Source organism: Loxodonta africana, chromosome 3 (genome assembly GCF_030014295.1).
Source record: "Loxodonta africana isolate mLoxAfr1 chromosome 3, mLoxAfr1.hap2, whole genome shotgun sequence".
NCBI classification, from domain to species: domain Eukaryota; kingdom Metazoa; phylum Chordata; class Mammalia; order Proboscidea; family Elephantidae; genus Loxodonta; species Loxodonta africana.
The window spans coordinates 291,539-302,605 of NC_087344.1; the positions used below are offsets into that span (position 1 = coordinate 291,539).

The 11,067-nt window shown below is 60.0% G+C and overlaps 1 protein-coding gene across 2 annotated transcripts; it reads left to right on the forward strand.

The window, feature by feature from the left end:
* The first annotated feature begins 304 nt into the window (after positions 1 to 304).
* CDC34 (cell division cycle 34, ubiqiutin conjugating enzyme) lies at positions 305 to 10,197 on the forward strand. Of its 2 annotated transcripts, none has more exons than XM_064280025.1 (5): positions 305 to 501; positions 3,076 to 3,162; positions 3,876 to 3,973; positions 4,142 to 4,276; positions 6,864 to 10,197. In XM_064280025.1, exons 1-5 carry the CDS (start codon positions 325 to 327, stop codon positions 7,075 to 7,077), a joined length of 711 nt encoding a protein of 236 aa, XP_064136095.1. In that variant the 5' UTR covers positions 305 to 324; the 3' UTR covers positions 7,078 to 10,197. The 2 variants fall into 2 exon arrangements, with proteins under 2 accessions (XP_064136095.1, XP_064136094.1); XM_064280024.1 differs by having other exon boundaries at positions 386 to 501; positions 2,440 to 3,162.
* The last annotated feature ends 870 nt before the right edge of the window (positions 10,198 to 11,067 follow it).

The following is an 11,067-nucleotide window of genomic DNA, read 5'->3' on the forward strand; positions in this document are numbered from 1 at the left end:
GGCGGCGCGCAGGCGCAGAGTGGGCCAGGCGGCGGCGCGCAGGCGCAGAGTGGGGCGGGGCGCGCGGGCCGGGCCTAGGCGAGCGCCGGGCGGGCGGCGGCGCCAGAGCGAGTGGAGCGCGCGGGGGCCTCGGGCGGCGGCGGCGGCGGCGGCGGAGGAGGAGGAGGAGGCGGCGTAGAAGAGGAAGGCGGCGGCGGCGGCCCCGGAGCCTCCCCTCCGGCCGGCGCGCGGCCCGGCCCGTCTCGCGAGTCCGCAGCGGCCCCGCGGCCCAGCGCGCCCCCGGCCCCGGCCCCGGGCCCCTCCGCCGCCGCCGCCCCCGCCGCCATGGCCCGGCCGCTGGTGCCCAGCTCGCAGAAGGCGCTGCTGCTGGAGCTCAAGGGGCTGCAGGAGGAGCCGGTCGAGGGCTTCCGGGTGACCCTGGTGGACGAGGGCGACCTGTACAACTGGGAGGTGGCCATCTTCGGGCCCCCCAACACCTACTACGAGGGCGGCTACTTCAAGGTGAGCGCGGCCCCCGCGATGCCCGCGCCCGCCCCCTTGAGGGGGGCCCGGAGCCCCGGTGACGCTCACGCTGCGCCTGGGGCTGTGTCCCCGCTCCTCTGCGCGGGTTCTCTCCGCCGGGCTGGGGGGCCCTCAGTCTCTGGGCGTCCGTGCGGCCCCGGGGGTCTCCAGGGCAGCCTCGAGGGTGCCCCCTCGCCCCCTTGACCTGCGGGCCCCCAGAGAGGCTGCCCGGGGATCCTGCGTGTCTTGTCGCCGGTCCTTGCTCACCTCGCACCCTGGGAGGGCTCTTCCTCTGGCTGCTCCTCCCTCCGCCGGCCCCGGGAAGAGAGATGGAGGGGGCCCTGGCAGACCCCAGCCGCAGCTGCCTTCCCTGCCTCCTCCCGCAGGAGGCAAAGAGGCTCCCCAGCACAGCCAGCCCCTATTGTTGGGGAGCACAGGCCTGTGGGGAGGGAGGAGGCCGGCCCAGGGCGACTGGCTGGGCCACTGCTCCGGTTCCAACAAAGGCCGACAGGGACTTGGCAGCAGGGATCTGCTTGGACAGCAGCCACCCTTGCCGATAGCAGCAGCCAGGCCCTCTCAGCTCTGTCCTGAGCTTTACGTAACCTGCTTTCTGGGGTGGTTGAACTGGGGTCACCACTCCCACCAGCCTCCAGGACTTGATCTGGCTCCAGGCGCCCACCCCAAGCCCCTTGCCTGGCCTCAGAGGCTCCTCTCATCCTGACTGGCTGGTCTTTTCTCAGGTCCTACCAGGCAGGGTCATCTTGAGGCCCATGTCTCTCATCCTGAGCCATCTCCACCCTCTGGGGTGGTTTGATTTCTGGTGGTTTTGTGCCCTTCCTGTTTTGGTTGTTGTGGGGAGCGGGGTGGGGGTGTTCCCTGGGACTAGCTGAGCTTCCCTCTGGTGTGACAGGGCATCAGGCCAAAACCAGGACAGATCCCAGCTCCATAATCGGAGCCAGCCTTGGACTCTGGGAGCCACCAGGCTGTTCTCAGTGCCAACGGGAAAGACAGGGGCTCTGCCTCCTGGTGTAAGGGGGAGTGAGCCCCCATCACTGTTTGCCAGGACGGGCTGCAGGGGACCGAGCGGGTGTTGGATGCTGCCTGGGCAGGTGCCGTCTGCGCTGCACTGTTTCAGCGCTGTCTTCTCGGTGGCCACTAGGGTAGCAGTCCCCTTTGCTGGGAATGATTCCTGATAGAGGTGATTCCTAGGAGGCTCCTTTATTGCTGGGTGGTGGGGGGGCGGGGGGAAACAGCCCAGGGTTCCTGTTATCAGGTTCTGTATCTGTGATTAGGTTTTCCATGTGGTGGGCAGACCTGCAGTTGAAAAGGTCCTGGAATGTTTTAATTGGTTCCCTTTTTCTGAGTCTTCTGTCTTCCCAAGGGAGCAGCTGACTGTTAGGGTGAGGGTACCCTGAGAGCCCCCCAGGCCAACTCAGAGGAAGGGTGGCCTAGAGGGCCAGGCCACTGTCACTTGGTTCCTTTGGGAGATGAGTAGAGCTTTCTGGCAAAGGACACCCTAATCCTATATGAGCCCTGATCTCTAGCATTGGGTGATTTTATTTTCCTAGAGGAGAATGGGCTCGGGAGGGGGTGCTACCAGACCTCATCATATCTGCCACAATGGGACGCCAGCTTGGTTCTGCCCCCCGCCCCAGTGTGTTGTGTGGGGAGTGCGGGGAAGACTTCACCATGAGGGGTGCTGACACATGGGTCGTGAATTGCCAGGTGGCCAATACTCCGAGCCACTTGCTGCAGTATCTCCTTTTTGAGCCAGTCAGCCCTTCCCATTTCTCCTTCGTGAGCACGGGGTGGGGGGGCGGGTGGGGGCATGAGGACAGGGCCTGGTGGTGCGGCATGTGAGGGGGTGTGCTTTGGAGACCTGAGCTGTGTGGCCGCAGCATTTCACTGCCTCCTGAGGCATCCACCTGTTCACTGCAGACCGAGGAGCTCCCAGGTGACCCCCCACGCTAGCCTCTGGTGGTCACCCCCGGCAGAGCAGATTGCCAGCCCTGTGCCCCACCCCCAATGATGCCTGCCGTCATGAAGGCCGCCTGCCCTGCCACACCTGGACCAAACACCTGAGGGCGGAGAGGCAGGACCAGCGTTGACTCACCCTCCCGGGCCTGGCGCAGGAGGCGGTCAGGGGCTGCTGAGCACAGACTGGTCTGTTTAATCCTCTGTTAGCATGGGAGATGGGCCCAGAGGGGTTCAGCAACAAGTTTGGGGTGCATAGCCTCAAGGGCCAGAGCTGAGCTGACTCACAGTCTGAGCCTATTGACTCTGGAGCCCCATGTGCCGTCCAGCCTGCCCACCTACCTCTTGGTGCCCACGGGACCACACTGCTGCTCAGAGTCCATGACTGCGCGTGCAGCCTGGGCCCTGGACAGCTGACTCCGCCTGTGGGCCTGAGGGGCTGGGTGGTGGCCCATGGGCCTGTCTCCGCACCCCCAACATACCTGGCGCAAGTTAATTGTCCCAGGCGGTGTTGGCACTGATCCAGCCTCCTCATTCGTGTGGTTGTGGTCCCCTCGTGGGCTGGCCTGCCTACCATGCCTGGCCCTCCACCCCTCACAGGCCCGCCTCAAGTTCCCCATCGACTACCCGTACTCGCCTCCGGCATTCCGATTCCTAACCAAGATGTGGCACCCGAACATCTATGAGGTGAGCCTAGGGGGTTCCCCCTTGGGGCCCCAGGGCCCATCTGCAAGTCAGGGAGGGCACACAGCGTGTGGCTGTGGGATGTGAGCAAGTGAACGTGTGTGCGTGTGGAGTGTGAGTGCACACATGGGCATGTGGAGTGTGTGAGTGCGCGCATGTGAAGCGTGTGCGCATGTGCATGTGGAGCGTGAATGCATGTATCTGGCATGTGAGTGCACACGTGCGTGTGGAATGTGAGTACACGCATATGGAGTGTGAGGGCACGGGTGGAGTGAGTGCATGTGTGTGCCTGTGAAGCGTGTAAGTGTGTGTGCTGGTGTGTGCATGTGGGGTATGTATGGGTGAGCAGGTGGAGTGTGGGTGGGCGTATGGGTTGCACGTGGGTATCCGTATGAGGGTGTGTGTGAGCATGCAGGTCAGTACAGACGTGAGCATGTGGGGTCTGAGAGTGTGATGCATGAGCACGTGTGAGCGTGTTGGGAGTGGGTAGGTGGATGTGTGTGGGACAGCGGGTTGGTATACATGCGTAAATATGAGGTAGGTTGGTATGTGTTGGCGTACACACGTGTAGGGTATGTGAGTGTATGGGGTACGTGTGAGCGTGCATGGGTGAAAGCTTGTGTGGTCATGTGTCAGTGTGCCCGTATGGGTGTGAGCAGCCACCAAAGTGGAGGGACCCACTGCTGACACTGCTCTCTCCCCTCCCCCTCCCACAGACAGGGGATGTGTGCATCTCCATCCTGCACCCCCCAGTCGATGACCCTCAGAGCGGGGAGCTGCCCTCGGAGCGATGGAACCCCACCCAGAATGTCAGGTGAGGTGGCTCTGCCCTGGGGGCCCAAGAGGACATGGGGTTGAGGGGTGTGCAGGGCACTGGTCCCGCAGTGTCCAGGACGCCCCCCTCATTCTCCCGAGGTGGAGAGAACATAAGTAGGGTGTTGTGGCCCCCAGCTCGGCTCCGCGCTGACTCGTGTCCCCCCAGGACCATCCTCCTGAGCGTCATCTCCCTCCTCAACGAGCCCAACACCTTCTCGCCAGCCAACGTGGACGCCTCCGTGATGTACAGAAAGTGGAAGGAGAGCAAGGGGAAGGACCGCGAGTATACAGACATCATCCGGTGAGCGGGGGGTGCTGTGGACAGTGTTGGGGGAGTCTGGCAGGGGGCTCTGGACAGTGCGGGGGGGAGTCGGGCAGGGGGGCTCTGGACGGTGTGGGGGGAGTCGGGCGGGGGGGGGCTCTGGACAGTGTAGGGGGAGTCGGGCAGCTGGGGGCTGTGGACAGTGGGGGGAGTTGGGTGGGGGCATTGTGGACAGTGGGGGGGAGTCGGGCGGGGGGGCTCTGGACAGTGCTGGGGGAGTCGGGCAGCTGGGGGCTGTGGACAGTGTGGGGGAGCCGGACGGGGGTGTTGTGGACAGTGGGGGGGCCTGGCGGGGTGTCTGCAGACAGTGGAGGGGGAAGTCAGGCGGGGGGGTATGGACAATGTAGGGGGCCATGGAGCGTGGGGAAATGAGCAGGGGGCCACAGAGCGTGGGTGTCTGCAGACAGATCAACTATAACCAAAAACTGAAAGAAAATCTCATGGTTTTCGTACTTAACGGTTGGTACTTAAATGTGTATGTTTTTTCAAACTTTTTTGAATTTACAGATATGTCTTGTATAAAATAGTCAGATTATAGCAGATATGGTACCTTAAGGGTGTGTTGGGTGTCATTTATGTGAAGTAGACTCATCAGGCTCAGCTGGGCAAGTTTTCTCAGGTGTGGACAGCTGCATGGCCACCTCTACACCAGGTCCCAAGAGACCCCCAGCCCCTGCCTCAGCAGCCCCTCGTCCAAGCATATCTCAGCGGGTCTCAGCATCACGGCCTCTGTGTCTGCAGTGGTCGTGAGGTCACGGCCTTTGTATCTCCAGTGGGTCATGGGGTTGCGGCCTCTATCTGCAGTGGGTCGAGGGGTCACGGCCTCTGTACCTGCAGTGGGTCATGGGGTCGCGGCCTCTATCTGCAGTGGGTCATGGGGTCACGGCCTCTGTATCTGCAGTGGATCGTGGGGTGGCAACCTGAGATCTGGGTGCTCTCCTCCACGAGCCCCTGCAGCTGGGCTCCACATGCTGTGCTCTCGGCTGCTTTTCCTCTCGGTGCAGTGGTGCCTTGCATCATCCTCTCTGTTCCACCTGCCTTGCTGTTGTTTCTTACTACATGTGCAAGTAGGAGGTTGCACGTACGCATGTACAATCACACGTATGCAGATTGAGATGCGGGACTTTGAGGAGAGTCGGCAGGCTCTGCAGTCTGATCCTGGTGTTTATTTCTCTGAATAGAGTTGTATTGGTGTTCTCGTGCTGGTTGGCCCGTCTTGCCCATTTCTTTCGGGTGCCCTATGGTATTTTACATCCAAAGGATTTTCTACGACTTCGACAGCATTGCACTGTCACACGTGTTTGTTGCACACACCTGTAATCACGTATGGAGGCAGCCCCACCTGTTCATAGCCTGTGAGAATTGTCAACACTGGAGGGGGGGTACTGTGGGCCACGCCCATCCCCAGTCTCCAGAGCGCCCCCTCCTTGAGGTCACTTTATGTGGGAGCCTGCTTTGTTAGTGCACCTGGGTCGGGGCGCAGTTCTCAGGTGGCGCCGGGGTTCCTGCTCCGTCTGGAGACGTCCTGCGTCCCGTTCACGCGGAGCATGTCTTGCCCTGGCTAGGGGAACCAAGGACCTGGCTCCAGGCTACCATGGGAGGAGGTAGTGGGCCCGCCTGTGGGGGCAGTTCTGAGCTACAGGCCTGGGCTGAGGCAGGAGCCCCCTCGACATGGATCCACAGCAGGAGGGCTGGCCTCTGTACCTTGGCAGAAGTAAAAACTGGACTGTTTTCAGGCTTGGAACACTTTTTTCAGCTTAGATCCCCTTACTAATAATTTGCATTTCTGACAAGTTCTCAGGTCCGCTACCGGCATAAGAGTCAACTGGGAATCTTGTTACAATGTAGATTCTGATTTAGTAGGTAGAAATGCAGATTCTTGGCAGGGGGTCAAACAGAAGGAACTGTTCGGAAGCCCGCTTTTACCCGACTGGCTTCAGGCAGGCCCACACGGGCCCTGTGAGCTCTGTGAGCCCTGTGTCCCCAGGAGCCAGAATCCCTGTCCTGACTGCCTCCTCACCGGCTGGCTCTCACCAGTGGCTTCTGTGGGTGGTCACTTGTACCTTGGCATCTGTCATGGCCACTGGGTCTTTGGTCTAGGGCTCTGGCTGGGGGGTTCACATGCTTTGTTTCAGGCTCCTCCCTTCACTCTTGGGTCCAGAAGCTTCAAGCCTGAGGCGGGCTGCATCCCCTCCTGCACCCCCTTCTTTAGTTGGCCGAAGTGAATGTTTTGGTGTTTGGGGAGAGGGAGGGGCTGATGAGTGCCTCCCGCCCTGGGCAGTCCTGTGCTCCTCCTGCCGAGTCCTTACTTGTTGCAGTTCTCAGATTTGGGGTGGTCTCCCCCTCTGCGGAAGTGATGACTGCAGCCTGTTGTGTAAAAAAGATCAAACATCAGGATGTGTGTGGAGAGGCCAGGCCTGGGTCCCTTGGGGACACTGGGTGGTGCAGGAGAAATGGAGGATCATGTGGGTTGCGCAGGGCAGTGGGTCTGGGGGTGGAGGTGGCAGCTGCAGGGGGTGGTGGGCACAAAACCCAGATCTGGCCCTCATCTGCCCCTCTGCCACAGGAAGCAGGTCCTGGGGACCAAGGTGGACGCGGAGCGAGATGGCGTGAAGGTGCCAACCACGCTGGCTGAGTACTGCGTGAAGACCAAGGCCCCGGCACCAGACGAGGGCTCAGACCTCTTTTACGACGACTACTACGAGGACGGTGAGGTGGAGGAGGGTGCTGACAGCTGCTTCGGGGATGACGAGGACGACTCGGGGACCGAGGAGTCCTGACCCTGCCACCCATCTGCCCGCCCGCCGGAATAAACTTACAAATTTTACCTCATGGACGGGATTGTGTGGCCGCAGCCGCCCACCCGAGACTCTACCTCACAGAGGTCTTTGTGTTCCAGGTGGTTCTGCTCCAGGTCTCCCTTTCCTGTGTGTGTTCTGGGGTTCCCGTTAGGGAGGAGCGGCAGGGTCACCTGGGGTCGGGGAGGGCAGTTAGGGCCGGGTGTGGGGTCGGGAAGCCCGGATCCTGCTCAGAGGACGTTCAGCTGGGGACCTGCCCAGAGCAGGAGGGGCCTTGGGGGCCTGGGGCTGGGGGGTAGTGGGCAGCCAGGGACTTCGGAGTGTGGCCCTGCCGCCTGGCCCGGACCTGAGGCCTTCCTGGCACGTGAGTGGACGGCTTACCTTGGGCGCCACTTCTCTCTGCTTTGGTTTGTTTGGAATTTAAATAAAAAGACTTTGTGAGAAGCCAGCAGACTTTCCTTGGCCTCCCCCAGGACGGGGACGCCGGGGTCACCTGCCCGACGCTCCTGCCGCCCTTACCAGCGGGAACAGATGGTGGTGTCCAGGAAGCTTAGGGATTCCTCCTGTGGCCAGTTGCATTTGGGGGGACGTGGGGCACGTCCCAGAGCTCTGGGGAGGGCAGGAGGAAGTCCCAGGCCTGGAAATGACCCAGCCACAGTGGGCAGGTGGGGGGACAGGCGAAGGGGGCCGCATGGGCCAAGCCCACCCCAACTTGGTTGGTGTGCCCTCCCCCCAGTGTGGCCGCCTCGGGCCAGGAGCTGGGCTGGAAGAAGGTGTTGTCAGCTCTGGCCACCAAGGGCACAGCCCCCTGCCTGGCCCAAGTCACGCCGTCGCCCAAGAAGTCCAAAGGCCTGAAGCCTCAGCCAGTCTATAGGTCAGGCTCAGGATGGATCAGGTTTGGGAGAGCCTGTTCTGCTCCTTGTGGTGAGGGTGCAGTGTAGGGGCCAGACGAAACCCTGCCAGGGGCTCCCACTGGTTCTACCTTACTTATCCCTGGGGCTCCCACTGGTTCTACCTTACTTATCCCTGGGGCTCCCACTGGTTCTACCTTACTCCTGGGGCTCGCTGTGTACCCCTCTGCTCTCATTATTGTCTATGTGAGGGGGTTCATCCAGTCCACTAGTGCTAGGTTTTCTTTGAAACTCTGAAGCTGCCAGCCTAGCGCCAGGCCCCAGCTGGGACCCTCCTCAGCCCCTAGCCCCTACCAGGGCCTCTTTATCTCTGTACAGCCACGTGTGGGCCCCGTCACCTCTGTATGGCTACGTGTGGGCCCCATCACCTCTGCACAGCCACGTGTGGGTCCCTTCACCTCTGCACGACCATGTGTGAACCCCCTCAACTCTGCACAACGATGTGTGGGCTCCCTCGTGTCTGCACAGCCACGTGTGGGCTCCCTCGTGTCTGCACAGCCACGTGCAGGCCCCTCACCTCTGTACAGCCATGAGGGCCCCCCTCACATTTGCATGGCTGTGAGGGCTCCCTTACCTCCATGACCGCATGGAGGACCCCCTCACCTTCATAGCCATGTGTGGACCCTCTCACCTCTGCACAGCTACGTGTGGATCCCTCACCTCTGCACAGCCACGTGTGGACCCCCTCACCTCCACCCCCATGTGCGGGCAGAGCCTCAGTGTTGTGTCCCCCCACCCTCCTTCCACTCAACATAGCCTTGTTCACCTGCCTCTGTTCTTGGGCTTTGGGACTTAAGCTGAGCAACAAAGCAACCCTTGGGGCCCAGACCGAAGCTGAGGAACTGACTGGGGGAGACCTGGAAAGTGAGTTCTTCACAGCTTCCCTGCCTGGTGACATCCCTACACTTGCTCTCCCTGGGGGCAGCCCCTACCTGGTCCCTCTGGGGGTGAGAGTGAAACTGCTTTTCCTGTGAACCTTGCAAATGGTGTCAGGTAGGAGGGAACGGCCTCCTGGTCCCAGAGCAGCCAGCTGAGGTGGGCAAGCCCTGGCTTCTCAGAGCAGCATCAGCGCATGTGGCTGTTTGTAAAGTTTTATTGGGACGTGGTTTACCCATGTGTTGACCTGCCTGGAGTCATCCAGTACCTACAGCTTCAGTCCAGTGATGCCCACCCGGGACTTTGACTTCCAGGCCTGTCAGAAAAAGTCTCCGTTGCTTTAAGTGACTCGCTGTGTGCTCATCTGTCAGCAGCCCTGAGAGACTCAGCTCAGTGGGCCGCCTTCACTGCCAAGCCCAGCGAGGGTGAGGACTCTGCCTGGAAGGCTCCAGTGGGGAATCCGGGCTCTGCCAGCTTAGGTCAGTCCTCTCCTCGAGCCAAAAGCTGAAGCCAGGGTGGGGGGCCCTTGAGTCTGCCAGCTGGGGCAATGTAAGGGAAGGGAGGAGGGTGCTGGGAGGGGACACACCACGGGAATCATCCCAAGCAGGGAAGACCACCAAGCAGGCAGCCCTTGCAGGCTAGGCCAGGACAGACATTACAAGTTGAGCCCTCTGTGATGCCCCCACCGTGGGCTCATGCACACGGGTGTTGAAAATGCCCGGGTGTTCGTAGAAACTGGGTGCTCGCAGCAGCTTTATTCTTAATAACCCAAACCTGGAAACAACCCAGGTACCCATCAGCTGGCCAGTGGGCAAAGTGTGGCCTGTTCCTAAGCCCATCAGTAAGAGAAAGGGACCCCAGACACAACAGCATGGCTCACTGTCAGCATTCTCGTGTCACCGAGTGCAGTGGGGAGCCGGGAGCTGTGAGCAGCACTTCACCCACGTGGGTGGGCGGTTGAAAGGGAGCTGGGCCAGCCCCACCTCACAACTCCGTGGAGCACAGCCCGTCCCTTCTGCTGGTTCTGGCCCTGGAGGACCAGGGGGCCGGTGAGTGGGGCCGGGGAGCAGGTGGGGAAACAGAGGCCATAAGATGGTGCCCAGGGTGTGGGGGTGGGAGTACTGAGTGCAGAGGCTTGGGAACAACTCCAGTGCCCCCAGGGGGGGCTGATGATGAATGTGGGCTCATCCTAGAAGGCAGGAGGGGACAGGAAAGCTGGTAATGGCGAACTCAAGGTTGAGAAGCAGAGAGTGTTGACGTGGGGTTAGCAGCCAGTGTCGCAAAACAACCTGTGTATTAACAGTTGAATGACAAGCTAGTTTGCTCTATAAACCATCTACAGTACAATAATAAAAAAAAAAAAGCTCGTCCACAGAGAAGGACTCTCCTCACCCTGGTTTGAAATGCTCTCCCAGCTAAGTGGTTACCGGGAGAAGGCAAAGAGGAAAACGGGCAGAGTCAGCCCACACCCTGTGGAAATCTTTCTTTTGGAAAACATGTCAGGAACAATGTTTCAAGGCAAAGTGGGAGAACGTTACTTCCTGACTTAGGTTTGTACCTTTCCAGGGTACCATGCGCACAGATCATCCCACTTCAGCAATTGTTAAATTAAAAAAGAACAAGTGTGGAGAGTGAGGGCTAAGGCGTGTGGGGCCTGCTCTTGGGGTTCCAGAAACACTGGTGGCTGGTCCCCACTGAACGGCACGCCGAAAACGGCTGAGTTGTGAGGTGCATGACTCGCGCCTCAATGAAGCTCCTATTAAAAAAATTATGTGACGATTAGGGGCCTGAGGTCAATGCCAGACAGATACTTAAACTTTTTTCATTTTGACGTAATTTTGGACTTACAGAAAAGTTTCAAGAATCTTACGAATAGCGTCCATATTCTCTTCCCAGTTAGCATCAGAACAGACACCAAGTAAAGTGGGGAGGTTGGGGAAGGCACCGGGACAACAACAAGGTGGGAGTGGGCTGGCTGACACCAAGGAACAGCAGAGGGGCCCCCAAGGCTGGGTGGGTGAGGAAGCTGAAGGGCCAGCGAGGAGTTTTAAAGCCTGGGGGAGGTCTTGGGAAGATTTCCAGTTGGTTCACATTTAATATACTTTTATAAATCCTTTTAAATTCGTGATTGGTTTAAAACTTAAAAACAGCTTTACTGGGATATAATTCGCACACCATACAATTC